Here is a 27,654-nt window from a genome sequence, read left to right as displayed (position 1 = left end):
ATGTACCAAAGTATCTCGCCCAGAACGCTCATCCCTGACACGAACCGTCCGGTGCCGTACCGAGCTTCCCCCAGCTGTTGGAGAGCAGACCAACGCCCCCACCTCTCACTTATACGACCGTTCCTGGACATGCCCAAGATGTCGCTCTCATCTCTATATAAGACCAGCGTCGCCATGCTCTGGATTCCCGTCTGATCAGATCAAGCGATCCAAGCTCAACAGCCTTCCATCTCACATTCCAATCTCTTCCTCTATTTCACAGGAAGATCCCAGATTTCATCTGTACTTCAGAGACATCCTTACACACACATCTCACCAACACAAACCATCATAATGGCCGCTCCCGAGATCCCAACCGAGCAATGGGCTCAAGTCATCGAGAAGACTGGAGGCCGTATGTCACCACATCATCCCTTACAGTTGGTTCACATCTCTAACATCACATCCTAGCCGCCGTCTACAAGAAGATTCCCGTCCAGAAGCCCGCCTCTGACGAGGTCTTGATCAATGTCAAGTACTCTGGTGTCTGCCACACTGATCTCCACGCCATGATGGGTGACTGGCCCCTCGACACCAAGATGCCCCTCGTCGGTGGCCACGAGGGCGCTGGCATCGTCGTCGCCCGCGGCGAGCTCGTCAAGGACGTCGAGATTGGCGACTACGCCGGCATCAAGTGGCTCAACGGCTCCTGCCTCGCCTGCACCTTCTGCCAGGACGCTGATGAGCCTCTCTGCCCCCACGCCCTGCTCTCCGGCTACACTGTCGACGGCAGCTTCCAGCAATACGCCATTGCAAAGGCCGCCCACGTTGCCCGCGTCCCCAAGGACGTCAGCCTCGAGGCCGTTGCTCCCGTTCTCTGCGCCGGTATCACAGTCTACAAGGGCCTGAAGGAGTCCGGTGTTCGTGCCGGCCAGTGGGTCGCCATTGTCGGTGCCGGTGGCGGTCTCGGCTCCCTGGCTCTGCAGTACGCCAAGGCTATGGGCATCCACACCATCGCCATCGACGGCGGCGCGGAGAAGGGCGAGATGTGCAAGAAGCTCGGCGCCACCGAGTTCGTCGACTTCACTGTCTCAACCGACCTCGTCGCGGACGTCAAGAAGGCCACCCCCGAGGGTCTCGGCCCCCACGCCGTCATCCTTCTCGCCGTCAGCGAGAAGCCCTTCCAACAGGCCACCCAGTACGTCCGCTCCCGCGGCACCGTCGTCTGCATCGGCCTGCCCGCCAACGCCTACCTCCGCGCCCCCGTCTTCGACACTGTCATCCGCATGATCAACATCAAGGGCAGCTACGTCGGTAACCGCAAGGATACCGCCGAGGCCCTCGAGTTCTTCCGCCGCGGCCTCATCAACGCACCCTACAAGACCGTCGGCCTGAGCCAGCTCAACGAGGTCTTTGACATGATGAAGAAGGGCCAGATTGCCGGCCGCTACGTCGTCGACACCAGCAAATAGACGAACAAGACAAGATCTGAAAAAAGTTGTGGGGGGCGTAATGTGAACTCTTGAAAAACCAAAAAGGTTGGGGCCTTAACGGCGGCTGTTGGGTGACGGTGGTGTTGTTGTTGTTGTTTCACGGCGGGCGAGCGGATGAATTTGATGTCTTTTCTAAGAGACTTTTGTTTAGGATACCTAACCTGGGAGGGAGTTCAGCGTGTATGATACATATCTTTCTCGTTTTATTGGAAACAAGTAATGAACAAATTTGAAAACACTTAGCAGTCTTCTTCGAACTTGTGACGTTTGTGATCATCGTACGCCTTCATGTAAATTAGCCTATTTGGACTAGAAGTTGTCCTCTGGTATTCCTGGCTGCGACACAAATAACCACATGTAAATAGTTACCACAGTTCAAGCTGCAACCATTCACGAATGTCAATTTTGGTATACATGTCAGCAGAGCGCTAGAGCCTTTCAGCTGATGGGAAGAATAAATAAACCGTATATTTAGCTGCATGGTCGAGATATTGGAAGACAGGAGAGACGGGGCGTAGCCCATTTTTTCAGCGACTGCTCAGAATGCCAACAGTTAAAGGCCAATTTGCAGCGGCCGACGCTACACACAACCCCCACTACAACCGTAGGCACAGGTTTATATGTAGAGTATTGGGATGCATTGAGAAATAACTCATACAGTTGTCTGCTCTCGTCGAAGGCATATCGAGTTAGTGTAGGGAGATGAGGCGAAATAACACAACACAACACAATTTCCTGAGGACCCATCCCAGCTACGGAGCGTGAACAGCTCTTTATTTGCACGTGCAGAAAAGGCATGACGGGAAGTGGTCATGATTTTGATTCTCGTAAATAGTGGTGGTGGTGGCCTTTTGGAGATAAGGATTGGCTCGCAGTCTCTATAGTAAAAATCCCCAGATTTATGAACCACCAGGGCCGCCCAACAACGCAAACCGTCTAACAATGCTCGGGCCATACTCCTCATACTATTACACAAGTCAGCAAAAGCGCTCATAATGGGACTGGATGAGAGGCTTACCTCAGCCTTGGTATGGCAGTAAGAACGGAACTCGGGCGTCTGTCCCAGCAAACTTCCACCGAACCAGGGACCATGCCTCTGCCTCTTGTGCGTGATAACCTGGACTTCCAAGCCACCAGACTTGGCACCACCGCTGCGAACCTCACTGGCTCGGATGCGGGCATCGACCAGTTGCTTGATATCTCTTTGCAAGCGGCGGCCGAAGTCCTTGTACAGGGTGCTTCCACCGGAAAGGACAATGTTCTTGTAGAGACCACGACGCACATCGATAGGGGAAGCCTGAATGACGTTGTCGACCACAGTAGGGAGGGGCGTGAGGAAGTCGGAGCTGTAAATTTCGGGGTTGAAGAAGATCTCGGGGGCGAGGAAACGCTCGTATCCGACATCGACGGAGACCTGACGGCCACCAGGGTGAAGCACCGGGTGCTTGATGAAGCGAGTGGGGTCCCGGTCGTAGCGAGAGAACTCCTTGACAATATCGGGGCAGACGTAGCAGTGCTGCTCCTTGATCTCCTGGGCCGTCTTAAGCGACGAGTCCGGCTCGCCTCTATCACGCAGCAGCGACTGCACGAAGTAGGTCAGGTCGCGACCTGCGATGGGGATCGACTTGATGGAGGATCCGATGACGTATCCCTCGGCGACAGGGATGACGTGGGTAACACCGTCACCAGAGTCAATGACCGTACCGGTCAAAGATCGGTCATGGACCTTGGAAGAGGTCCATGAGGCGGCAAGGGCGAGCACAGCCTGGACGGCGATGTACAGACCGGCGCAGTTGAAGGATTCGAAGAAGATCTCGGCCGTGTTCTCGCGATTCTCGGGAGGGTTCAGGGGCTATGACAAAGTCAGCTTGGACTCTTCAAATGCTCGCATACAGATATCCCGTATCGTACCGGTTCGGTGAGGAGGAAGAAGTGATCTTCGGGTTCTACGCGGAGGTACTTGAAGATGGAGTTTGACCAGAATCGTTCCATGTGGTCCTGCAAGCGGTCAGCCTGAGCTCAGTACAGTTTAGGCCTTGATGTGACAAACCCAGTTCTCTATTTGGCCGTGACGAATAGGGTAGTGAAGACCGTAGCCTGGAATATTGGTCAGTAGCTGTCAACCGAGAACAGGTCCGTCGCATCCAACTAACCAGGTCCTCCAGAAGCAGCAATGGCCTCATCACCAATGAAGAAGTCGAGGTCTTCGGTTCCACGCTTCGAGTTCAAATGACCGCCGGGCCCTGCGCCACCGGTCAGGAAGGATGGTTTATTCGCGACAGCAGGACGGCCGGAGCCCGTTCCTCCTGCGCTTCCAGCAGCACCTTTCGTCGCAATAGCGGTCGGGAATACGAAGGACGGGGAGTCGTTGCCGGCGAAACCTGATTAAGACGTCAGAGATAAGGGTCGGGATACGTGTGATAGAGCTGTTCAATTGGCATACCGAGCTTCGAGAATCCCGTGCCGCTGTTGATGACCTGTTAGCTGGCGATGGTCTCACTGACGTCTGCCTCGGGGGATGCGGGGCAGGGTGACATTGATGGCTTACTTGTCCATGACAACGGCAGGCGTTTGGTTCGCCATCGTGAATGTGTTTTCGAATGCGCTCGGGGAGACTCTAGCTCAGTTGCGGCATCAATGAAGGGGTGAATAGGCCGTCGAGGTGTTGGATGTGTCGTGGGAGTTGATTACGACGTACGTCCAAGGTAGCCGGAAGTGTGTGCCTTGTCACCGATGGAAGCTCCCAACCTGCGGCTGTGCATCAGAGTGGGTGGATTCTCCAGCCATGGGAGAGGTCGATGCCCCACCACCAAGCCCCACCAAGACATTGAGGAAGGCTAGGCCGTGTGTATTTTCATGCACTGTTACGCAACACTGTGATAAATTTACCTTAGCTAAGCAGACTATTCTATCCTTGGAGATTCAACTACACTTGATGTCCATGCCGTGAGGTCCATTGGGGATTGTAAAGCCGTTCTGCTACTGGTGTAAATTGGAATTCGGGGTCTCTCTATTCCTTGGTAATTAGGAGAAATTTCTACATTAGAGAAGTAAAAGGTTTCGAAGTCAGACACGGTGGGACAATCTGAAAGACATCCGCATTTCCAGACTCATTGGGAGTTAGTTTTCTCCTTTTCATCTGGACTGGAAATTTCACTATTATTCAGGCATCTACTCTGATACCTCATTTGACAGTTCAACCATCCTCGAACGAAGGAGCTCACAGTTTCTTACTCCTTCTGGCCTTGTTAGGCGAGCGCATGACTTGGGGAAGGAGCCTGAACACATTGGGCCCCACCGAGTGCTCTGCAACCGCCTTACACCATCGACCCTTCCTTCTTCAACAGTCGGCACTTCGGCTTTGCTCAACTGATGCGGAAACCCCTCTAGACCTACAAGTCTTGCAGCTTCTCCTTGGCGATTCTACCAAGCCACCCTTCTCATACCTTGTTTCTCCTCTTTACCTAAGACCACCTTTCCGCTCCATCTCTTAGATGGTAGTCGAACGGCCCCGAGAATCAGCCTTCAACAATCGTTGCGTCCTAGCATCATATCATTTGGGGCATCTTGGCTAGATGCTGCAGCCATCAAGTCTCAATAGCACGACTTCGGGCCTGTTTCTCAGTAACGCCGTCGACTTACCAACTCGGCACCTCAAGTTTTATCTCCAAATTATCGACTATCATTGCATGCCAGGCTACACCGGAGCATCACATTCTCTGAACTCAAAGCCACGCTGTGCTGCAGCCAATGCGGACCACGAGCTCGTAGCCAAAACCACCATCCATGCTCTCCACAGATACCAACTGCCAAGTGTCTTCCGCTCCAGAGACCGTCAGCGAACTCTCACGGGCTCGGGATACCAAGCTCGGGCGGGCTGAACGTGGAATGGAACCGCTCGCTCCTGAGATCAACCACAACCCAGCCACCACAGCTGCGGGAAGTGGAAAACCCCCTTCGGAGAACACCAAGGTCCAAGGTCACGGAAACATCCGCCCAAAAAAGATTGGAGGCGCTGATGGCACAGTTGACCGAGTCTTCAAGAGAAAGCACAAAGGGAAGTTTACGGGTGCTATTTTCATCCACGCCGGCGCCGGCTTTCACAGTCATCAGAACGAGCGAGTCCATTTAGAGGCCTGCAGCGAGTACGTTACACCCTATGCTTCACTGCATCATTGCTGACAACACCAGTGCTGCTTCCATGGGAATGAAATTCCTCAAATCAGGTGCCACTGCTACGGAAGCTGTCGAAGCTGCTCTGCGTGTCCTCGAAGACAAAGAGATCACCAATGCCGGTTACGGCTCTAATCTGTCAATGGACGGGACCGTGGAATGCGATGCAACTATTGTTGACCATTTAGGAAGAAGCGGTGCCTGCGGAGCAGTTCCCAGTCAGTCAATGCTTGATTCTAGGAGCCGAAGACCATGGCTAATATTGATCCTTCAGACATCAGAAATCCAATCTGTCTCGCAAAGCTGATTCTGGATAAAAGCAACCAGCCGTTATCGTTGCGCCGAGTGCCACCGAACATTTTGGTAGGGGAGGGTGCCAAAAACTTCTCCGTGGAAAACGGGATGCAAATCGTGCCGAATGACTACCTGATTTCCAAGAACGCGCGGGATCGATTCCTGCGATGGCAGGAGGACCTTAAGCGAGCGGAGGACAAGGTCAAGCAAGCCGGTGCCCGCAAAACAATCGAGGAACCAGCTGAGCACTGTCAGCAGTACGACAACATGCCGACAACAGTTCACTCCCGCATCTATCAAAGCCAGCAGAGAGACCATGCCAATGCTATTCTCAATGGAACATGGAACGAGGGCCAGCCAGATTCACCCCATCGAGGCTCACCAGTACCCGAGCAGATGCAGGGCTTTCCTCGGGTTACACCTCCTCGGGCAATAATTGAGAGGTCCCCATTGAGTCATGTGGGAGCTTCCATACCCTCCGTCAATAGATCTCGGCCCCATATACTGCAAGAGAGGGACCCTCTGGCGTCGTCTTCCAGCCACTTGGCGGAGGAGGGAAATCGTGACGGCACCATGTCATCTCAGTGGACAGATGGGGCTAGACATGCAAGCACGATTGCACAGTTGCAGGGTTGCAGTCCTCGTGGGCTTAAGCGGCCGTTTTCTGCGACTGAACTGGAGCACGAGGATGTCATCACCGACACCGTTGGAGCCATAGCTATCGACGAAAGAGGCAACATTGCGGCAGGCTCATCCTCTGGAGGCATCGGCATGAAACATCGTGGACGTATAGGCCCCGCTGCTCTGGTAGGCATCGGTACTGCTGTGGTTCCCTGCGACCCCGGAGACCCAGACAAGGTCAGTGTTGCCGCAGTGACCAGCGGTACGGGAGAGCACATGGCCACCACCATGGCATCTCAACGGTGCGCTGAACGGATCTATGGCAGCACCCGCCGTGGACCGAACGGCAGAGACATTGAAGAGTGGGACGAAGACGCCATTATGGAATCTTTCATCACCGATGACTTCATGGGTCACCCCGGCGTCAAAAACTGCAACTCGGTCGGGGCAATTGGTGTGATGACGGTCAAGAAGACGCGGACAGGGTACTATTTATACTTTGCCCACAACACTGACTCTTTCGCACTCGCCTCGATGGGCGGTTCCGACAAGGAGCCTGTGTGTGTCATGTCTCGTCTTGGAGAATCGGCTCAAGTCACGCGGGGTGCTCGAAGAATACGAGTCGATCTTGGGATATGAGCGCAGAGGCAATGGCGTGCTTGGCCGTGGGTTGGATGGGCACAAACAAAGATGGTGAGTTGAGACGGGACTCTTCCGTGTTCAACTGGCGCAGAGTTGAACAGCAATACGGGTGGCTAGACCTGAGAGAGCCAGGAGCGGCTTTAATATTCTTACTTGGTAGTGATACCCCCCCTTCTTAGTGCAGCATGCTTTCCTCCTGGAGCATCATCTGGAGGGTCATTCAGGTAGAAAACAAGAAATACTCTTCGGGCATACAATTTCCCAAAGAAATAAGATGTTCATAAAACGTTGTTCAGAATTTCGATTCCATCCTCTCTTTAGAGGGAACTCTATCGTGCCATGATATCTGTCCTAAACGCCCGTTTCATCCAATGCGAGCCGCTCTGCTCAATTCCGTGCGACTCTGAGCGATCTTGGGGAATGAAGCTACGTAGACCTATGTGATGCCCCACTCCCCCGGCGATGTAAGTCGCTATTAGAAGGGTCGAGGAACCATATGCCACTCGCTATATGAAGCCATCTTGAATAGTCCGGCAAGCATCCAAGTTGAGCAGGTTATGAGCCGCAGGCTGGCGACGTTTTTGTGTCGTGCTGGCCGTCTATAAACCACGTATGCCGCACTGCTAGTGACGTTCCTGGGTAAAGGCCAGCTCACAGTTACCACCAATCGGATGATGTCCTTACTTTATGCTATGTGCCTTATCCTGGGCGAGGGGTGCCCGCTGCGCTGCCCGTTTCCTCCCTAATATGGCCGTTTGCTAGGACCGTCTTCTTCTTCTTCTTTTTCCTTCGCGGTATGACGGCAGGCTTGGCGCCGTAGCTGCCGAGAGAGAGCTTGGTGCCGCATGTGAGGCACTCTGAGTTCTCGGGCACGTCGCAGAAGATGCTGAGGCAAATGCTGCAGACGAAGCCCGTGTCGACAACGCGGCCGTGACAGAAGCAGGCGGCGCGGAAGTCGACGGTGTGATGGGTGGGCGGGATGAGGGAGGAGCGTGCCTCTGCGTCGGCGGAGTAGGCGAACATGAGGTAGCTGAGGAGGCCGCGGGGGCTGGCGGCCTGCATGAAGGTGCCGTCGGTGATGTAGCTCGCCTGCTGGAGGAAGGTTGCGTCGCCGGAGAGGGCGAGGGTGTCGATGGGGATCTGGGAGTGGGCGGCGGCGAAGACGGCGTTCATGGTGGAGATGTACTGTACGGGCTCCGAGTCGGAGACGGAGAGGATGAAGATTCGGGCACGGAGGCGGCTGAGGGCGGAGGAGGTCGGGCGGGCGGCGTCGGGGGCCTTGTTGGTCTCGTTGAGGGAGAGGGAGGTCTTGTTGATGTGGGTGAGGGCGAGGGTGAGGGCGCCCGAGAGCTGGGTCGTCGTGCAGGCCAGGTCGGCCTCGGTGGTTGCGTCGACGAGCTGGCGCATCCCGGCCATGACGGCGGCCTCGATCTGAGCGAACTGGGGGAACTTGTTGGCCGAGGACTGGTTCGGCGTGGGCGCAAAGGAGTCGACGCCCGTCATTGCGACATCTTCAGAGTTTGCGGCGCCGGGCTTTGAGGGGTATAGCCATACGGCGCGGTTGCTGTGGGAGGCGATGATGGCGACCTGATTCGCATTGCTGAAGGCGAGGTGGGCGTTGACGAAGACGAGGATGTTGGCGATGGCCTTTGAGAGTGGGAGGATATCGTTGAGGGCGGCCCAGGCTCGAGGGTTCGTGTCGATGACGATGGACAGGAGGGAAGGAGTGGCCTCGTGCGAGGAGACCTCGTAGTGGTCCGAGGCGTCGACGGCGTTCATGGCGGAGGAGGAAGAGGATGCGGTAATCGACGATGGCCTCGAAGGGCGGCGGGCGCCTGGTCGCGAGAGAGTGTCACGGGCGGAGCATCTGCGGTTTGGCTGTAGGAGGTGTTGAAAGTCTGTAGGTTGTATTGACTATTCAGGGACCTCGTTCGATTCGGACCCCGTCCGATCCTACGTCCTTTAAGCCAAGCGGGTATAATTGATCTATTGGCGCAGTATCATTCACGAAAAGACAGGGCGAACTGCTTTTTTTTTTTCCTTCTGCCTTGCAGGTAGGGGTTTGTGTGAGGTGTGGTGATGCAACGAAGCTAGCTTTCATCCAGAAATATCCGTAACCCATGTGCCCTGGGCTTCAAATTGGCCTGTGCTCCGACACACTGGACGGCAGGGAAACCTGCCAAAGTTGATTGGACGGCACAGGACCGGGGACGACGGGGAAGAGGCTCCGAAGGGGGACGGCAACCAGCAGCAACTTCAGGCGCGCTCCTGACGTGGGGGGCGCGTTGAGTGACAGAGACGATCGTCGCGCACCCGCTCGAGGGAGCTGCCACCTTCTTTTATTTTGATGAGGTAAGCTTGAAGACAGCAGGCAATGGAAGAGGGCGTGAGCACCTGGCCGTGCTTGCCAATCTGTGAAGTACATTCAAGCAATCCCGCCCCGCTCCTCCCCTGTAACGGAGACTCATTGTTCCCTCTAAATCTACCACCTTATTGGGATATACCTGTCTCGAGCATGACGTAGGTATTTACTATCTGTGCCGTACCTATTCATGAAGCCAAGAGACGTGGGGAGACTCAGTCTGTCGACCTTATGTGCAGCGGGCGGTGTAATTGTTGGGGTTTCCAATGGTTGAGACTTGAGAGAGCGAGTCTTTCTGGAAGTCAGTCGTCAGTCTTCGAGACTGGGCGGGCAGGATGCGCCGTGTGAGGGGTGTGGTCTGCTACAAATGGTAGCCAAGGAGGGGAACCCGTGGCACCTAAAAAAAGACGGGAGCACCGTAGATTGCGACAGTCAGCCCGTCCGTTGTAGCAGGAGCTGACGGCTGAACAGAAACAGCCCAGCGGTGGTTCCATTCCATTGTCAGTCCTTACTCCTTGGTACTTGGACTTACCGGGACGGGCTGGGCTTCTGGGTGGCACGGCGATACTGAATAAGGCGTCCAAGGTAAGCCCGAGAGAGGTCCCGTATGAAATCGCTCCGACTTGTGTACGTACCTTACCTTATTCACCCCTCCGTGGGTACGGATGGGCAGGCAGGTAGGTACCAGTGGCAGCAACTGCGTGCCTCTCCTCATACTTTTTTCTGCTGGACTGCCACTGCCCATCAACGCGCGCTCGCCCACTGACCAGTGACAAGTCTCACTTGTGAAACCTCTTTGGGGTTGTCTGGTGCCATCCATTTCTTATCTCAGCAATCAACCCTACCTTACCTGAACAGATCCTCCTCCACGGCCACCTCACGCCTCTGTCATCGCCGGACCTTGCCTTGTGACCAACGCATCGCACAGTCCGCTGTCGCCGCCGCCGCCCTAACCACCGTAGCAAGGTACCTACTTATATCAACCGTTCCGCCCCGTTTTGTTCTAGGCTTTTTCTGTCCGTCCCAGGTCTGTCCGTTCCTCACTCACTCAACAACACACCTTGACGTGGTACTAAAGTATACATTATCTCAGCTTCGCTCAACTGCTTTCCAGCCTGAGCGAACAACATCGACAATGGCCGCCGTCACCCAAGCTTCCGCTCCCACCACGGCGCCTCCGAGAGAGGATGAGACCCTCCTCGTTCTTGCGCGATTAATGGAGGGCGGCCAGGAGGACGATGAAACCATTCGCGACCTCGACCAGCTCACCAAGCTGTTGAACGAGGACCTTCAGCTCATCCAGGCCAAGACCGGCGCCCCCACGATATGCAAACTCATCGATGGTGATTGCGTCGACACCATCTTGACATATCTTGACATGAGACAACCCGAGATTGTTCGTGCACACGCCGTTATCGCTACATCCGCCTATCTCAAGGCCGCCGGCGACGATGGTGCCAAGAAGCTCTCCAACTTCTTCTTTGACAAGATCAAGAGGGGCACATATGACGACTATATCGTCGCTTTTTGTGTTGCTGCTTCCACGTTCCCGGTCGTTCCTGACCTTACATCGGAGCTGTTCCTCAGCGAGGGCTTCTTGAGCTCCCTCGGCCCGTTGATGAGACGGAAGTGGAAGAGCCGCAAGGTCGAGACTGCCTGCTTGGAGATGCTTAACGCCGCATGCATGAACTCGCAGTGCCGTGATGCAGTGAACAAATACTGCACTGAGTGGCTGGAGGAGGTTGTCGATCAGGACCCCGAGGAGATTGCCAAGGAGATGTCACAGGACCCGGAGTACTCTATCAAGGAGGGCTCCGTCGCCATGCGCAAGCATTCGGAGCAGGTTCAAAACTTGGCAGCGGTCATCCTGGCGAAATTGAGGGTATGGTATTCATCAACAAACGGACATGAAGCCGTCCAATCACAGATCTGACTGACTTCAGAACGAAGGCAGTGCCCACGGCGCCGGCGCTGAATGAGGACGGGCAAGGGAAAATATCACCTGCAATCACAACCATCGAGGAGCTTTCAACGAGGTTCACCTCCATGCTCCTCAGCGAAGACGACCATGGACACCAACATTCTATCGAAGGGCTGGCCTACGCATCGATCCGGCCAGCCATCAAGGAAAAGCTGGCGGGGAATGCGGATTTCCTGAAGAAACTTGTCAAGACGCTGGCCGACGCCCCGGCGAAGTCGCCCGTGACGTACGGAGCGCTTAGTATCCTGGTGAATCTCACCAGGTACCAGCCAAACCTGTCGGAGGAGGAAAAGAAGATGAACCAGCTCAAGGCATACGCCGCCGCTGCTGGGAAGTCTGCCGGGCCCGATCCACTCAACGACAATGACCATGTTGCAGAACGATGCCGGCGCGTTTTCGAGGCCGGGGTCACTCCGGTTCTAGTAACCCACAGCAAGGGTGGTTCGGCCGCGTCACTATCACTCACTGTCGCTATCATTTACTCTCTTTCAGTTACGACATCTTTGCGTGGCAAGCTTGCTCAGCAAGGCGCCGTCAAGCTTCTCTTGGCCGCATGGGCTTTGCTCCCGGAGTCCGAAGCCGCGGGTCGCCGCACCGCTGCGCAAGCTCTAGCACGCATTCTCATCAGCACGAATCCGGCTCTTGTTTTCGGCGGCAGTCGTTCCAACCCGCAAAGCTCCGCGATCCGCCCCCTCATTTCTATCATTCCCACAGACCCAGTTGCTGAGCATCGCGACCTTCTTCCGACGTTCGAGGCGCTGATGGCGCTCACCAACCTCGCGTCAACCGATGACCTCGACACCAGACGAGCCATTATCAGGGTAGCGTGGCCGCAAATCGAAGACCAACTGCTTTCCTCGAATCCCCGCGTGTCAAAGGCCGCTGTCGAGCTCATCTGCAACCTCGTACAGGCCGTGGAAGGTCTGGCACTGTACGCCGACGGCAGCCCCGCAGCAAAGGGCCGTTTGCACATTTTACTTGCCTTGGCGGACGCAGAGGACGAGGGCACGCGCAGCGCAGCAGGTGGTGCTCTAGCAGCTCTCACGGGCCACGAGAACGTCGTTCAAGCCATTGTGGAACGTGAGCGAGGCGTCAATGTCATCCTCGACATGTGCGCCGATGACAACGAGGACTTGCGGCACCGCGCCGGCTTCATCATTTACAACATGGTGGCTGCTGAGGGTGCTCCGGGGGCCAATGCGCGGAAGAAGATTATTGAAGAGGGCGGTCTCGAGGGGCTCAAGGAGGCCGCTAAGAAGAGTCGGCGGGCGGAGGTGGTTGAGGTCTTGGTTCAGGCCTTGAAGATTCTGCTAGAGGACAATCGGACATTGGAGGGCTGAAAGACCTGGTCTCCTTTTTTTCTTGTACAGACAGAACCTCATACAAGAGTAGACAGAACAAGAGGATCACGAAACAAAACGGTTAAAGACTCGGAAAACATGCTTGAGAGAATGGTCCCATGCCACGTCTATACTCTGGCGGCTGTTGCTTTTTGAATTATTAGACCAATGCTGGTATCACAAACTTTTCTGTACTCTCCCTGATGTAATATCCAAACCCGTCCCAATGCAATGTAGGTATTCAAGCACTCTTCTCAACCTTGTTCAACACGGCCACACCCTCAACATGTCCCGTCTGCGGGAAGAAGTCAAAGCCCACAATACTCTCAATCTCGTACTTTGTCCCATCCCCGCCGTCGCCACGCACCAGCACGCCTATATCGCGCGCCTGCGTGTGAACGTTGCAACTCACGTACACGACCCTCCTCGGCCCAAACGCCAACAACTGGCTCAGGAAATCATTATCGCAACCCTTACGCGGCGGGTCGATGACGACGACGGTCTCGTCGGCCGGGTACGTGACCTGCTTAAACAGCTGCGGCGCATCGGCAGCGAGGAAGTTACACTGTGACTCGGGGAGGTTATTGAGCCGAGCGTTTTTGCGGGCGCATTCAATGGAGTCCTTTGCGATGTCGATGCCTGTGCTGCCGGTAAACAAAGAAGCGAGGGTGATTGTGAAGAGGCCGGAGCCGGAGTAGGCGTCGATGAGGTACTTTATGCGGTCGCGGTTGGGGCCGGCGGGGGGCATGACGTGGTCGCGGATGTACTGGGTGAATTTGGGGAGGATGGAGTTGTTGTTTTGGAAAAAGGAGTTTGCGGGGTTGGTGAAGAGGTAGGAGTCGATGTATTCGCTTGACATTGCGCCTGTGGCGGAGAGGCAGGTTTTGATGTCTACGTGGGTGTCTGTCTCGACGCGGACTGCGTCGGAGGGGGTTTCTGCGGGGGGTTGTTGTTCTTCTTCCTGTGCTGGTGCCGGTGCTGCTGCCGGAGCCTCTTCTGTAGTCGTTTCTTCCGCGGCTGTGGTGTTGGCACCGTTGCTGATGACCTTCTTTGGGTAGCGTTTTGTGCTCTCGCGGAGGAGGATCGTGGCGCCCTTTGTAAAGTTGCCAAAGTCCTTGGCGATGCGCTCACGCTCGCGCTTCATACCCAAACGAACGGCTTCGGTTCCAATAGGACAGTCCTCAATATCCAGAACATGACGGCGGCCCTTGACATTGAATCCAATCTCGGGGACCTTGCTCAACGCCTGCTTGGGCTTATTCCTCTTATGGTGACCAGGGGGGCCATCAAAATGCGGCGTAAGCTTGGTGCGGTACCCATACTGCAGCGGACTACCAATGGTATCCCTGATGGACGGGACCAGCTCCGGGTTTAGGTTGGAGAAATTCTTGTACGCCTTGTCGACGATGGAGCGCTTGTGCGTGAGCTGGGTGTCGTAGTCGAGCATCTGGAACTGGCAGCCGGAGCACTGGGAAAAGTACTTGCAGTTGACGCGGGCGTCGTCGCGGAGGGGGCCCGCCTTTACGACGGAGATGAAGTCTGCTACCGAGTAGGATTCCTCGCGGACGTGTCTGATGACCTTTGCCTTTGCGACGTCGCCGGGTGCGACAAAGGGGACGACGTAGACTTGTGTCGAGGTCGAGCCCAGCTGGAAGCCGAGGCCGTCTCCCGTCGAGGAGATTGCGTGGACTTCGACTTCGATTTCGGTAAAGGTTTCCGGGAGGGATTCTGAGGGCGCTTGGGTCTCGGTCTGCGATTCTACGTTCTCTGCCCCGTCCTTTACCTCCTCGCCTGCTGCTGCTGGTGCCGGTGCATCGGGGAGTGATTCCTTGCGTAACGCGATGAGCGCTTGCACGTCGAACGCCAAGACCTCTTCGGACGACCCCTCGGTGATGTTCCTCTCACGCTTCGACTTGCGCTGCTTGTCCTTGCCCCTTCCGCCTCCTTGGCCGCCCTGGAACGAACTCTTGTTGCCATTGGGCTTGTTGCCGCCGTTCTGCCATTTCTTTTGACCCTGTTCCTGACCCTGACCTTGGTGAGATGACTCTCCTGCAGTTGCTGCTACTGCTGCTGGCTTTGGAGGGAGCCCTTGTGGTGTGGCTGCCGCCGCCTGAGGCGCTTCTGTTGTTGACGACATAATGACCTTGCGAATGAGTGGCCGGTAAGCTGCTGGCGCGGCCGAGCTTGATGCCCGGGTGAGTGTGATAGCGTTGAAAGCCGGACGGAGTGAAAATGAAGTGAGTCTCGGAAGGAGCCGCAGGGTCAAACCCATTGAATGCCTCAAGCCAATGTTGGGTAGACACCAATTGCAAGACAGGGTGACCCGTTATGATTATCGTGTCACCGTATAGCTTGAAGGTACATGAATTCAGTGTAAGATGAAAGAAAGTATGAGAGTCCAACACTTGAAGTTGAAGCTTGTGACATGCGACCTGTGAAAAAAAGTTGTCGGCCGTCTGAAGGTTGCTGAGAATTACTTAATTCGCCCGCCGCTGATTGGCGTCCCTGGGACGCTGGGTGGGGCCGCAGCAAGCATGACTGCTATCATGCGGCACATCAAGTGCCACCGCACCTTGAGGTAGGTACCTTATCCGTACTGCGTACTGCGTACGGCCCACACACCGGAACCCCAGTTCTCGCTTATCAGTTGTGCCTGCCGGATCTGGGACTGGGACCAAGTTGGTAATAGCGACTTGGTCTGTCGCAATCGCCGGGGACCCAGTAGTAATAAGTCATGGCCCTCCCCCGACTACGGCGTTTAATGCCTCCAGTTTACTCACAACACTCTCTCGTCTTTGTGATCTGTTGGGTACCTATAGGGAACAGAGGCTTGTTTATCGAGGTTGATAAGAGACGCAACGTTGAGAGTTCCAGGTTGCTTACCTCCCCCGATCATCCCTTCCGTTATCTCTTATCGGAGCTTCGGCCGTTGAGCACGCTGTGTCTCGGAGGTACCGTCCCGTGTTGGAGTCCACAGACCGCCGCCCGGCCTTTTGCATCGTAACCACCTATCCAAGATGAGTGAGTTCGTCCCATCCAGCAGAAGAGATCAGCGTCTTTTGTAAGTCATGAAAAGAGACTGACTGAAAACAGAGACGTTTCCCAAAACAATATGGCATTACTCAGCCTCTCTGCTCATGCTGGCCGAATGCCGGGTTTCGGCCGCAGCGATACCGGAATTCGTCTTTGACCCTCGCGGTGGCAACTCTGGTGCCGTTGCAAGTGAGTCTGTAGAATGCAGCAGGATCGGCCGTGACCTCCTTGCGCAAGGCGTATGTCTCTCTCCTCTTTACATAACCTCTCAGAAGAGAGTTATAAGGTTACACAAAACTGACCCTTATGTAGGGAAACGCCGTAGACGCGCTCGTCGGTACGACGTTCTGCGTTGGAACCGTGGGTATGTACCACTCCGGCATCGGCGGCGGCGGTTTCGTCGTCATCAGAGACGCCGATGGGAACTACGAGTCTGTGGACTTCAGAGAGGCTGCGCCAGCTGCCGCGTTCCAGGACATGTACCAGGGCAACATTGCGGGTAGTGTCTATGGCGGCCTGGCCGTCGGTGTACCGAGCGAGGTTCGTGGGTTAGAATACATCCACAAGAAGTACGGTGTAAGTGAACGGCTTGCAAGAAGGAGAGGATTTCGTTTTACTGACTTGATGACCTTGGAAGTCTTTGTCCTGGAAGAGTGTCGTTACTCCAGCTGCGAGGTTGGCGACTGCGGGTTTCAGGGTATCTTCGGACTTGGTGCGGTATATGGACGCAGCTATCAAGGGGCAGTGGAACTTCCTCGTTGAAGATCCAGTATGGGCCGAGGAGTTTGCTCCCAACGGTGAGTCTCGAATATCCCAAGAGTGTAAGTTAGTAGGGTGTAGTGAACTAACACTGACCAGGCACGCTCCTCCAACTCGGTGACACCATCTACCGCAAACGCTACGGAGCGTAAGTCTCACTCTTTCTCACATATCTCCCAGAAAGCTCCTAACTGACAAAACACCCAGCACCCTCGTCAAGATCGCAGAAGAAGGCCCAGAAGCCTTCTACTCCGGCCCCATAGCAGAATCCATGATCGCCACAGTCCGCGCAACAAACGGCACCCTCACCCTCGAAGACCTCGCCTCCTACAAAGTCGTCACCCGCCCCTCCCTCTCCATAACCTACCGCGGCCACCGCCTCACCTCCCTCGGCTCCCCCGCCAGCGGCGCCGTCTGCCTAAACACCCTCAAGATCATGGAGCAGTTCGACCCGGCCGAGTCCGCCGACACGAAGCTCGGTGTCCACCGCTTCGACGAGGCCATGCGCTTCGCCTACGGCGCTCGTTCTCTGCTCGGCGACCCGGACTTTGTGGAGGGTATTGGGCCGTTTGAGGATACGCTTATTGACGAGGCCACGGCCAAGGATATTCGCGGGAGGATCCTGGATAACCAGACGCAGCCGGTTGAGCGGTATGATCCGCAGGGGGTGTACTCGAGCGAAGGGTTCGGGACGTCGCATATCGTCACGGCGGATAAGTCTGGCATGGCCACCTCCCTGACCACGACCGTCAACCTCCTCTTTGGCGCTCAGATAATGGACCCGTTGTCCGGAGTAATCCTGTAAGTTCCCCCCTCCTTACCCATTTTCCCAGTATCTTTCTCCATGAATTCACCCCCTAACACACAACCAGCAACAACGAAATGAACGACTTCTCAATCCCAGGCGTCCGCAACGCCTTCGGCTTCGAACCCTCCCCCGCAAACTTCGTCCGCGCCAACAAGCGCCCCCTCTCCTCCATCACCCCCGTCATAGTAGAACACCCAGACGGCACCCTCTACGTAACCGTCGGCGCGGCAGGAGGCTCCCGCATCATCAGCTCCACGGCCCAAGTCACCTGGCACGTCCTCGAGCACGGCCAGACCATGAAGCAGGCCCTCCGCGAGCCCCGCCTACACGACCAGCTGATGCCCAACACCGTCACGTTCGAGTACGCGTTCGACAACGACACCGTCGCCAGCATGCTCGAAAAGGGCCACGACGTGACGTGGGTGCCTGAAGGTCGGAGCGCCGTGCAGGGTATCATCTTTGAAGACGACGTTTTTGAGGCCGCAAGCGAGCCGCGGCAGAAGAACAGTGGCGCCTTTGTGGTTTAGATGATTTAGATGATATGTCACGCTTACGCTTACGTTAGATGATGAGATTTATGTGCAACATAAGCCAGGTTTATTGAGGTTATCTGAAGGAAAGGGGTATCCTCGAGTCTATCAAAGTACATATAGAAATACAAGCAAGAGTCACAAATGCATCTAGGGTGTCATGGCCACCAACTTCTCCATCTGAGCGATCCACTTCTCGTCAAACTCGCTCTCGGTGAAGCGCTTGGCCGACTGGCGTGCGCGAAGGCGAACGGGGAGCGGATCCTTGATGGAGAGGGCCTTTTCGTAGCCCTCAGCGAACTCCTTCACATTTGTAGCGTGGAAACCTAGAAGCTGGTTAGTCTTCATCTTCATCGTCCAAGTCAGGTATAACTCACCAGTGGGCTGGCCGTCAATCTCAATGACGATATCCAGCTTAGGTCCACCGCTAGCATGGACAACGGAAATCAGACCGGCAGCTTGGTACTCGACAACACCAATGCCAAAGTGCTCGTTCCACATGCCATTGACACCGACAGAAGCTCTCTGCAGCCAGTCCAGAATCTCGGGCCACGAAGCGTCCAGGTGGAACTCGACGCGGTCCTTAATGCCGAGCTCATTCACCAAAAGGCGCAACGTATACACCCGCTTGGAATCGTGGTCGTCTCTGACACTACCAATGAGGACCAACTTCGCCTCCTTGGCGGCTTCGGACTTGGTGTTGAGGAAGTCGGCGAAAGCTTGGATAACCAGGGTATGGTTCTTTTCAGGACGGAATTGGGCAATGTAGACCAAAGCCTGCTCTCGCTTCTTCTCACTGGCCTCAGATACCTCTACTGCCTCTTCGAGCTCCTCGACAGCGCAAGGAGGGAAGTTGACAGCGATAGGGTTGTTTCTTCCCTTGGCCTGGCGGTAGGGGCCCCAGAGTTTCTGAACATGGCCTTGGGTCCAGGTCGAGTTTGTCATGACAATGTCGACGGTAGATCCCACCCGGGAGTACAGGGCTGCAAACATCTTCCAGTAGAACTTCTTGACCTTGCCTCGGATACCGACGCCCTTACCGGCGTTGACGCCCTGGCTTCCAGTCTCGGCCTTGGGGTCCAGTGATTCCAGCATGTCAGTTGATATTGTGGGGTAGTGGACGTAGGCGCAGGTAGGAACTCTGCGGAAGAGCAACTTGCAAAAACCCAGAGAGAAGGCATAGCCCATAGTATCAATGAAGATGTCGGGGACAAGGAGCTGGAAGGCATCCCATGCCAACACTACAGATCCAATCGACTGTCCAAGGAGGGTGAAGTGAGGCCATGTCGAGGCCAGAACGAGGTGTCTTGTGCTGACGTATAGGAAGTTGATGGTCGGGGGATGCAGGTCGATGTTGAACCGGGTCTGAGAAATGCTGTTAGTATGAGGAAAGAGGGGTTCCATGGTGGGAGACAAACCTTGACGCGCTCGAGCATGGCCTGCTTGTTCACTTCATGATCGCCAGTGTACACAACACAGAGTGCATTGGGGTATCTCTCCTGTGTGGTCTTGATCGCAGCCCAAAGGACTCGCTCTCCTCCTCCACCAGCGTTACTTTGTGCTGTTAGTGACTGCCTTATGGCGACTTTCAACTTGAGTGCCAAACGTACCAGAAGGGGTGGAAGAAGCCAACGACTCCAGTCCATTGCGAGTCCTTCTTTTCAGAGCCTCCCGAAGCTTGTGCCTGCACATTATTCTTCCCGCTGCTGGAGCTCTTTCGGGTGTTCTTGAATGACTGTTGCTCAGCAGTCTTGAGCTCCAGGAGCTGTGCTCTCCTTCCCTCTGTCTTCTTCCGTAGGTACCATCCCAGCAGGGAACCAATGCTTTTCATCAGCAGAGGAAACATGATGTAGGTCGCGATTGGAGTAAAAGCGATGATCGGCACAACGACGTAGGCTAGGGTCCAGGGATCGAGGCCGAAAGAGAAGGGCGTCTGCCCAGACGGCGCTGAGCAGGTTTCGGGCATCGGGTGTGTAGGGATCGCAAGTTTGGTAGGAGTAGGTGTTGTTTTTGTTTCGTCAGACTCGAAGACCGGCGGTGGTGTCGAGGTGGAAAAAAGAGGGCGAGTCGAAGCCGAAGGGGGCGTCGGTCAAGTCTAGCTTCAGCATTGCCCGTTGACGTCGTGGGATGCTGTGGTGAGGTAGGGGACTCGCAAACTGGCCAGGTTGTACTGCAAGCTAGAAAATGGGGCGGGGGAAGCTGCAGCGGACAGCGGTACGAATACAGTGGGCAGTCGACCCCCACCTCTAAAGGGTCCTGGTCTTTTCCGGCCCCGGCGAGCTGGGAGAGCGCTGACTTGTGACGCGCTGCCCGGGAAGGTGGACTCTCCCGTCTCTCTCAGTGCTCACCGCCCGCCCTGGCTGTAGATCCGCTTAAGCCGCGCCCGTTGGACAAAGATGGCCCGTGCACCAACCCGTCGGCGCTGCTCTCAATTGACCACTGAACTTTCAGCGTCAACTCTTAGGTATCTTCATCCGTACTCATTCTTCCATGATACTCACGATCAGCTGTTGACAAAATCCAGCCTCAGTTCTTTGACGACCCTTCGCCAGCCCGGCTCACTCGTTTTCCCGGGCTATTGTCTTGCACCACAAAACCTCGAAGAACGTGTACCCTCTCATGCCCTCTGATGAACATATAAGCATCTCATCATGGCTTCCCTGAGAGCGGCGCGTTGCGCCATCACGCCCGGTTTGCACCAATCCGTCGGTTTCTCATCAGCAAGGCCACTCACTGCCTCCCTCCGCCCACAACTTACCTCGAGAATGGCACGATCACCTCAACAGACAATCGGTGTCAGAAACTTCAGTCTAGGCGGATTTGTCAACAGCAGCGTCGAAGCTACCTCGCAAGCCATTGTGTCGCTGCACTCGATGAATGCAACGGGAAATTGGACAGGCACCATCGTGTTCTCGGCCTTGCTCATCGCCTTATGTAGAGCGCCGCTTCAGTACTACGCTAGACGCATCATTCAAGAACAGGGAGTTATCGCACCCTTTATAAGCGCCTGGAATTGGGAACTTAACGGAACCCGTCTCTCAAAGGCTATACAACTAGCCCAGATCCGGAAACGAATGCTCAAGGAGCGAGGGTGCCAGAACTGGAAGACTTGGGCCCCGGCACTCGGCATGCCCATGTGGTATCTCATGTCCGAATCCCTGAGGCGTCTCTGCGGCGCCAACGGCGGAGTTCTTTCCTTGCTCACTGGCAACTACAAGAATCAAGAGGCTTCAACTGATGTCGCCTCAGCTCCCGTATCGGAACAGGCATCAACAGCAGCAACGTCGTCCACCGATGCTGTATCTAGCAGCCTGGATTCTCTAAGCTCTGTTGCGGAAGGCATGTCCAATGGCGGCCTGCTATGGTTTACCGACCTCACGGTAGCCGATCCAACAATATTGTTGCCTGCTATGCTAATGGGCACTCTGGGCTGGTCGTTTTTCCCTCGAGGCGAAATGAGGAAGCTCGTTTTCAACCTTTCGTCGTCTGAGCAATACATGCCTCCCGGTATGAAATGGCGAATTCGTTTCCAGAGAGGTCTACTACTCACGGCCATCCTTATCCCCGCAGTTTGTGTCAACTTACCAGCAGGCATATTTGTCTACTGGATTTCCTCAATGTTCTTCTCCCAGATCTCTTCCAAGATTATGGAAAGAATCTTCGGCAAATTCGTCCCTTGGAAGCCTTCCCCTCACCTCGAGCGCTTTCACTTGCGGGGCTGGTAGTCTGGAGAAGAGGAAGCGATGGCAATTATAGAAGAAGAAGACACGCTGTCTCAAATTATATCCTAAGTTGTACTTGGGCCCTGATGTACAATATTCGCGACACGCCACCAAAACGCCAATGTAGAAACAGCAATCAAACAAAGAAACCGCCAGTACCCCATGCCGTGCTAGTCCAGTACGATCGCGAGAATGATAATGGTGAGGATGACTGCCAAGATGAGCATCAGGCAGCACCCCTTGTTGCGAGCCGCCTTCTGGTGTCTCGCTGCCTGGCGGAGCTCTATTTGAGCGCCCCGCGTATCGTCCCGCACATCTTCCACGTTATCCGCGATGGAAGTAAGCTGCTCGCCTTGCTCGGTCACAATCTGAGCCACCTGTCTGAATAAGACGTTGAGATCGCCAACACCCTGTTCGATATTGCGGATCTCCTCTTCACGCTCGACAATGAGCGCTTCCTGAAAGTCCACTTCGTCCTGTGATGCCAGGCGACTGACCTCCTGCTGCTGTTGAAGCTCGAGACGCTCCTCGGATCCAGCCGCCGCGTCTGCTCCCTCGCCTTCAGTCGCCGCGCGCGCAGCTGTGACGGATGCTCGTTGTTTCTCGAGTGCTTTGCGCTGGATATCCTGGAACTCTTGCAGGACGTTCTGGAAGTCGGTCGAGATTCTGGATTGGTCGTACTTTTGTTGTTTCTGGGCGCACATTTGATCAGTATGGCAGTATGGAACTATGCGTAAGTTGTATGTAGAGGTACGAACCGTCAGATCGTCCCACGTCTGTAGCTTCTTGACGCCATCTCCAATCTCCTTGCACAGGTCGCGGGTCTTCTCCAGGTGATCGTGGACTCGTTCTCTAACACGGGGTGTGTCGCGCTTCGTTCCAAGGATGTTGACATCGGTGGTCAGCTGCTGAATGTTGCGCCGCAGGTTGAAGATCTTGTTGGTCAACTGGGACTGAAGCTGCTTGAACTCGGGATCGTCGGTGTATCCGCCTTGACGACCCGATCGGCCGGCTTCGAGCGAAGATAGCTGGTCGTACGACATGATTGCGATTTTGAGGGCAAAGTATTCACAAATGAAGGGTACTAAAGGAACGGCGCCGTTTCGTTTCACGGATGGTTTTATTTGACAAGTAAGTATCAGTCGGGATGTCTGTGGAAGATAGACTCGTAATGATGGTCAGGAACCTGCATGTCGTCGTCGGCTGTGGCTGCAACACTACGTAACGGCGCCACCTTCCGTCCAATCAGCCGCCGTTCGCAATAGTGGTGCCTGATTGTGTTATCTCCACGTGACACATGTGGCTCAGTCCGTTTCCAGGGCGGGTCCCCTGCTGTTCGTCAAGCTCGGGCAAGAGGAGCTGCATGTTGTTGCACTGGAGATTTTTACATTATTTACTTCCAGATCCCGGCCACGGCACAAGTCCAAGTGCAGCCTCGCCAAACCTCACCCTCCAAAACATTCGGTCCCGATGACCATGCACCATCAGCATGGCACCGGCAACAGTCAGAAGGGCTCCGTATAAGGACTTTCTGCAGCCTGCGCTGCATAGGCGATTTTCTTCTACCGCTACTATTTTGCTTGCCATTTCTTATTTGCAGGCCATCCTTCTCTCGGGTTGGAGCTCTTGTGGGTGGTGGTTGTCCACGATGCAAACTTTCAGAGCTTTGCGACTAACTCGTGTTTTGTAGACTTTTGGTCTTGGTTCCCCATTGGCCCCGCGGGCTTCCGAACGTTGTTCCTATTCACCTGCGGTCTCTCGATCTTGATCCTGCGTATTGCCCAGTATCACGTCGGCGCCCGCGCCTCCAACTCGACCTTCCACGCGTTCGCGCAGTTCTTCTTTAGCATCCACACCCTCGAGGCTTTCCTCTTCTACGGCTTCTCGAGCGCGCTATTCAGCCATGTTTACCTGTGGGCCCTGCCGGAGAGCGCCAACTTGGGATGGGTCACATACTACAGCGGGGACCGCGCCCGTGTGAACGAGAGAACGTTGATCTTCTTCTGCTACATGGCCGTCAGCGCCGCTGTTCAGTCGATTTTCCACTTCTACCAGGACCAAGACAAGCTCGTCATCGATGTTGCGCGGTCTGAGGGAGGCGAAGTCAAGGTTTCTGGGGATGCCTCGCTGAATAAGGTCCTAGGCGAAGTCCCCGCCATCCTCATCCAGTCTGGCGTGAGGAGTATCAGCATCACCATCGTCGCTGGTGTGGTGTACTTCATGGCCTTGCGATCGTTCTTTTGGGGCTGGGCTTTGTTCTTCTTGCGGCCCTTCTACAACCTTCCGAAAACAAACATGCTTCCGCCTCAGTGGCCCGGAGACATCTACTTGATGTACCGATGCGCCGTTGCGGGCTTCCTGATCACCGCCATCTGGAAGACAGCAAACCATGCCTTCTCGACGTTCATGGTTAAGGCGCCGCTCAAGAACGGCAAGCCTCTCACGAGCGAATCCAAGGATCCAAACGGCAGCCTTCTCAATGGTCTTAAGAGCAAGAAGGACTCCGTGCGAGTTAGTACACATTGAAGGACACACGCCGATTCTCAAGCTAACAGTGGTAGTGCTTTGCCCTCTGGGAATTGGCATACATTGCTCGCAACGAAGAAAACAGACGCAAGGCCATCTTCATGGATATCGACCGGAAAGATGGTTCTACGTGGTCTCAAATTTTCGTTTACTGCCTTACTACCATCAAGAATATCGAACAAAGAATCGATCAGTACGGGAAGCCCGCGGTTGTGCCGGCTGCCCCAGCGCCGACTGCGGAGGTTCGAGCTCGGTCTTCAGCGCCACTAAAGGAGGACCCTATCTTCACCAGCAAGCCCGCGAACAAGACGATGCGCGGAGAGCTGGAAAAGGCTCTCACTCAGGTGGGAAGCCATCCCGGCAACACACCAGTGTCGCAGCTGAGCCCTATCGCGAAGAAGACGCTGCGCGGGGCCCGTGACAAGGTTCTAAGCAAGGAGCAGCAGGAAGCACTGTCATCTCCTCAGCTGATGAACCAGTTCCAGACATGGGCTCTGAAAGTCATTGGCAACGAGTACGTTGGCTGGATTTTCCGCCAAGAGTTCCGCAATAGACTCACCGCCGTTATCCTCGGTACACCGTACTCGGAGCTGAGCCAATATGTCAACGCTGTTGACGTACTCAGCTTGTTGGCCGTACACAGCCTTAATGATGACACCTACGGTAGGGTGCAAAAGGATGTTCCTACCATTATTCGCACCTTTACAACCGTCATTACCAAGATCGAAGTATTTAAGGACAACTTCCCTGTTCACTGGACCGATGTTGAGAAGAGCAGGGCTGCGCCAGAGGTGGAGGCTGTGATTGCAGCCTTGAAGACGGGCTTGGCCCAAGTGATTACGGAGTTTGAACGATACAGCAGCGACTTGAGGTTGACTCGCACAGATATCAGACTGGCCAAGGAGGCGGCCGCCCAACAGGCACCTACCACGAGTGAAGTCAGATCCCAAGGACCCGAGATGCGGCAAGCCCGCTAGTTACGGACTTTGGTGTACGTGGTGTCACGGTACAACCGTAAATTGTGAGGGGCGTTTGGTAGGCAAAACAGGCACAGGCATAACGGCATAACGACGTGTATCATAGTTAGATTTCACGAGGCAGTAAATCGTTGCAACACACATGATTATATCAACAGAAGGGCTGACCGACTCTCATCACATGTAAGTGAGGCGCACAAGCCCGGCCCTGCCTGCGTCAGCTCATCGGTTTGGGCTAGTAAGAGCAATGATATGAGACGATTGGATGCCCGCGATTGGGCACAAGCGCACGTGTAAGACAGCAGACGCTACCTTAGTCTTGGGGCTCATGCCTCTCCCAAAGCCAACGCGGCGTCACGGCAGGTAAAAAATAGGTTTCTCCATGCCGAAGACTCCCCTCTCCCGTCTTCCCATTCCGTTCCATCCCATTGTGAATCTGTCTTTGAGCGCCTGGAATGCAAAAAAATTAGTGCCCGTTGCCGCCCACCCGCTGGTGCCGCTAAACCGGATTTTGGATTAGAGCATGAAGCCTAGAAGCTACAGGGGTCCGCATGGAACCCCCACCTGAGCTTTGTGCATTGTGGCCGGGAAGACACTGCTAATTCTCATTCGGCGAAATCAAACAAAATGAAAGCCCCCAACCAACCTCTCGCGCTCCCGCCTTTGCCCGTCCCGTCATCCTTCTCGTCGTCACCTTCACGCAACTGGGTGCGCAACCTCCACCTTTTTTCTTGTCTACACGTTCACCAACCTCCATTCTCTCCCTCAACCGTACTATACTCTTTTCTCTCCTATGTAATGTCTAGACTTCACACTTGTTCTTCTTAGCCTAGCTACAGCTACATTCTACCTCCTCGCATAGGCTTTTTCTTCCGCCCAGCCATGCTTTTCCAGTTTGCGCCATTACCTCATGCACTGGCCCGTCGGTCCATGATCCTCAACCAGAAATCTCGTCGATTCCCGGGTTGAGTCCTCAACGCTGGGAAGCCCTTTCGAATCATTTCCGATGTTCTCCCCACGAGCGATATTCCGTTTCATATACGGAAGTTTCTACTTCGTCCTATGCTTCCTCCTCGCCCTTCTCCTCCTCGTCACACCTGGCGACACCATCTACCAGGCCTACTCGAACAACCAGCCATATAACATATGGATCATTGCCGCCGCTCTGGTCCTCACCACTTTGATCGTATCCTTCATCTACGCGACGCGACTGTATCTCAACAAGACGATCCTCGCATCAATACCGAAGCCATGGGTTCCCATCGAAAAGGGCGACGTGAACAAAAAGGTTCACGAAATGATCACAGCCGACCTGAAGCGCAGCGCAGCCATCGCCTATGACGCAAGGCCGCGCATCGAGACGAATTTGTTGGGTGGCGATATGGAGGAGGTACTGGTCGAAAAGCAGAATTCTGGCGGTAGCGCGGCGAGAAAGCGCTTTCAGCTACCCACCCTGAAGAAGCCGGCAACAACGGAAAAGGAGACTGGCATTGCACTGCCTCCTCGACGGCCAGTCTGGGGCGAAATCGAACACTACGGCTGGTCATCGCCCAATTCGCTAGACCTCCCGGATCTACAGTACAGCACCGTTCTCTCCGAGCTGCCGAACCTCATCGAAGCAAAAGCCCTGACACTGGCGCCTCCCGATCCGACTTCTCCCAGTCAACCACCGATGCTCGATGCCGATGCGGTGGCCTTGTTGCAGCGCCCTTTACCCATGAGTCTGCGCGACTACCTTGGCCACCTTGCTGAGCTGGGGGTAATTTCGCTTAATGCGACGACTGCCGATTTCCTCTCCACCTACGAACATGCGCGCTTCTCTACGCGGGCGATTTCGAACGCCCAATTTCGCGAGTTGATGCATTTCTTTGCTGCGATACTACGCGGCATGCGACCGCTAGATCCGGCAGTCCTCGGTCCCCTGGACGGACCCAGCGAAGGCTCAGAAAGCGATATCGATAATGATGCGCCCATGGCCACAAACCCTACTACTCCACGCAGCTTATCCCGGTCTGCGACACAGAGCACGCAAGGCTCTTATATTAGGAGAGCGCCGACTGTCAACGCGCGCAACTCCTCTGCAAATACGTGGGCTCAATACCGCACCGCGCCAGCTACTCCGCTGGGTACACTAAGAGGGGCCATATCGAGATCCTCCAGCATGAACAGCTTCGCCCAGACCCGGCCGGCATATGGTCCCAATCACTCCTCATCTAGCGTCAGTTTGCGATCGAGGGCATCAGGAAGTTCCGCCTCGGGCTCCGTCATCAGACTGGCAACGCGGACGGACTCGACTGATTTGCCGTACATCCTCTCTCTGCGAGAAACCAGGGCCTCGTAAGCTGAACCAACACAAAAGCAATAACGACTGAATGACTATGGGCACTGCATGATATCCACGGCGTTTGGTGTGA

General features: G+C 55.1%; 12 protein-coding genes across 12 annotated transcripts; 7 read left to right on the top strand and 5 right to left on the bottom strand.

Moving 5' to 3' along the window:
• Positions 1-333: 333 nt before the first annotated feature.
• BDP81DRAFT_459106 (alcohol dehydrogenase 1) lies at positions 334-1,451 on the top strand (the record flags this gene model as incomplete). Its single annotated transcript, XM_060593501.1, has 2 exons — positions 334-394; positions 451-1,451. 2 exons carry the CDS (start codon positions 334-336, stop codon positions 1,449-1,451), a joined length of 1,062 nt encoding a protein of 353 aa, XP_060448320.1.
• Positions 1,452-2,371: 920 nt separating this feature from the next.
• On the bottom strand, positions 2,372-4,055 carry BDP81DRAFT_312698 (actin-like protein 3; the record flags this gene model as incomplete). The annotated part of the gene is made up of 7 exons (XM_060583831.1): positions 2,372-2,437; positions 2,491-3,324; positions 3,384-3,470; positions 3,523-3,569; positions 3,626-3,853; positions 3,916-3,938; positions 4,021-4,055. 7 exons carry the CDS (start codon positions 4,053-4,055, stop codon positions 2,372-2,374), a joined length of 1,320 nt encoding a protein of 439 aa, XP_060448319.1.
• Positions 4,056-5,360: 1,305 nt separating this feature from the next.
• On the top strand, positions 5,361-7,199 carry BDP81DRAFT_313574 (threonine aspartase; the record flags this gene model as incomplete). The annotated part of the gene is made up of 3 exons (XM_060583903.1): positions 5,361-5,617; positions 5,664-5,863; positions 5,920-7,199. 3 exons carry the CDS (start codon positions 5,361-5,363, stop codon positions 7,197-7,199), a joined length of 1,737 nt encoding a protein of 578 aa, XP_060448318.1.
• Positions 7,200-7,901: 702 nt separating this feature from the next.
• On the bottom strand, positions 7,902-8,981 carry BDP81DRAFT_391781 (transcription factor tfb4; the record flags this gene model as incomplete). Its single annotated transcript, XM_060587588.1, has 1 exon — positions 7,902-8,981. One exon carries the CDS (start codon positions 8,979-8,981, stop codon positions 7,902-7,904), a length of 1,080 nt encoding a protein of 359 aa, XP_060448317.1.
• A 1,718-nt stretch (positions 8,982-10,699) lies between these two features.
• Positions 10,700-12,885, top strand: BDP81DRAFT_313813 (myosin-binding striated muscle assembly central-domain-containing protein; the record flags this gene model as incomplete). Its single annotated transcript, XM_060583930.1, has 2 exons — positions 10,700-11,479; positions 11,515-12,885. 2 exons carry the CDS (start codon positions 10,700-10,702, stop codon positions 12,883-12,885), a joined length of 2,151 nt encoding a protein of 716 aa, XP_060448316.1.
• A 241-nt stretch (positions 12,886-13,126) lies between these two features.
• On the bottom strand, positions 13,127-15,022 carry BDP81DRAFT_313897 (S-adenosyl-L-methionine-dependent methyltransferase; the record flags this gene model as incomplete). Its single annotated transcript, XM_060583942.1, has 3 exons — positions 13,127-13,846; positions 13,931-14,629; positions 14,669-15,022. 3 exons carry the CDS (start codon positions 15,020-15,022, stop codon positions 13,127-13,129), a joined length of 1,773 nt encoding a protein of 590 aa, XP_060448315.1.
• A 795-nt stretch (positions 15,023-15,817) lies between these two features.
• Positions 15,818-18,089, top strand: BDP81DRAFT_182016 (gamma-glutamyltranspeptidase). Its single transcript, XM_060582296.1, has 7 exons — positions 15,818-15,906; positions 15,979-16,157; positions 16,231-16,494; positions 16,556-16,715; positions 16,777-16,825; positions 16,885-17,478; positions 17,550-18,089. The coding sequence occupies exons 1-7, from the start codon at positions 15,903-15,905 to the stop codon at positions 18,010-18,012; spliced, it is 1,713 nt and encodes a 570-aa protein (XP_060448314.1). The 5' UTR covers positions 15,818-15,902; the 3' UTR covers positions 18,013-18,089.
• Positions 18,090-18,165: 76 nt separating this feature from the next.
• BDP81DRAFT_447340 (alpha-1,2-mannosyltransferase alg-11) lies at positions 18,166-19,861 on the bottom strand (the record flags this gene model as incomplete). Its single annotated transcript, XM_060592174.1, has 4 exons — positions 18,166-18,341; positions 18,393-19,380; positions 19,434-19,569; positions 19,626-19,861. 4 exons carry the CDS (start codon positions 19,859-19,861, stop codon positions 18,166-18,168), a joined length of 1,536 nt encoding a protein of 511 aa, XP_060448313.1.
• Positions 19,862-20,780: 919 nt separating this feature from the next.
• Positions 20,781-21,740, top strand: BDP81DRAFT_313048 (membrane insertase OXA1/ALB3/YidC; the record flags this gene model as incomplete). The annotated part of the gene is made up of 1 exon (XM_060583861.1): positions 20,781-21,740. The coding sequence occupies one exon, from the start codon at positions 20,781-20,783 to the stop codon at positions 21,738-21,740; it is 960 nt and encodes a 319-aa protein (XP_060448312.1).
• Positions 21,741-21,907: 167 nt separating this feature from the next.
• On the bottom strand, positions 21,908-22,780 carry BDP81DRAFT_312716 (SNARE domain-containing protein; the record flags this gene model as incomplete). Its single annotated transcript, XM_060583833.1, has 2 exons — positions 21,908-22,429; positions 22,496-22,780. The coding sequence occupies 2 exons, from the start codon at positions 22,778-22,780 to the stop codon at positions 21,908-21,910; spliced, it is 807 nt and encodes a 268-aa protein (XP_060448311.1).
• Positions 22,781-23,152: 372 nt separating this feature from the next.
• BDP81DRAFT_479568 (nucleoporin protein Ndc1-Nup) lies at positions 23,153-25,393 on the top strand. The gene is made up of 3 exons (XM_060594891.1): positions 23,153-23,365; positions 23,428-24,248; positions 24,299-25,393. The coding sequence occupies exons 1-3, from the start codon at positions 23,227-23,229 to the stop codon at positions 25,238-25,240; spliced, it is 1,902 nt and encodes a 633-aa protein (XP_060448310.1). The 5' UTR covers positions 23,153-23,226; the 3' UTR covers positions 25,241-25,393.
• An 853-nt stretch (positions 25,394-26,246) lies between these two features.
• On the top strand, positions 26,247-27,581 carry BDP81DRAFT_391773 (sucrase/ferredoxin domain-containing protein; the record flags this gene model as incomplete). Its single annotated transcript, XM_060587587.1, has 1 exon — positions 26,247-27,581. The coding sequence occupies one exon, from the start codon at positions 26,247-26,249 to the stop codon at positions 27,579-27,581; it is 1,335 nt and encodes a 444-aa protein (XP_060448309.1).
• Between the last annotated feature and the right edge of the window lie 73 nt (positions 27,582-27,654).

This window comes from Colletotrichum phormii (assembly GCF_030913505.1).
Source record: "Colletotrichum phormii strain CBS 102054 chromosome Unknown BDP81scaffold_5, whole genome shotgun sequence".
NCBI classification, from domain to species: Eukaryota; Fungi; Ascomycota; class Sordariomycetes; order Glomerellales; family Glomerellaceae; genus Colletotrichum; species Colletotrichum phormii.
The sequence above is the reverse complement of the archived record's forward strand: the minus strand, read 5'-3'. Positions and strand labels throughout refer to the sequence as shown.

What these genes read in the sequence shown, in the direction of transcription:
- BDP81DRAFT_182016 (XM_060582296.1), top strand. An exon ending in TACCGCAAACGCTACGGAGC is followed by an intron (nt 16,826 to 16,884) that starts GTAAGTCTCACT and finishes CAAAACACCCAG; the next exon opens with CACCCTCGTCAAGATCGCAG. An exon ending in CCGTTGTCCGGAGTAATCCT is followed by an intron (nt 17,479 to 17,549) that starts GTAAGTTCCCCC and finishes ACACACAACCAG; the next exon opens with CAACAACGAAATGAACGACT.
- BDP81DRAFT_479568 (XM_060594891.1), top strand. Translation starts at nt 23,227, where the DNA reads ATGGCACCGGCAACAGTCAGAAGGGCTCCGTATAAGGACTTTCTGCAG. An exon ending in TCTCTCGGGTTGGAGCTCTT is followed by an intron (nt 23,366 to 23,427) that starts GTGGGTGGTGGT and finishes CGTGTTTTGTAG; the next exon opens with ACTTTTGGTCTTGGTTCCCC. An exon ending in GCAAGAAGGACTCCGTGCGA is followed by an intron (nt 24,249 to 24,298) that starts GTTAGTACACAT and finishes TAACAGTGGTAG; the next exon opens with TGCTTTGCCCTCTGGGAATT.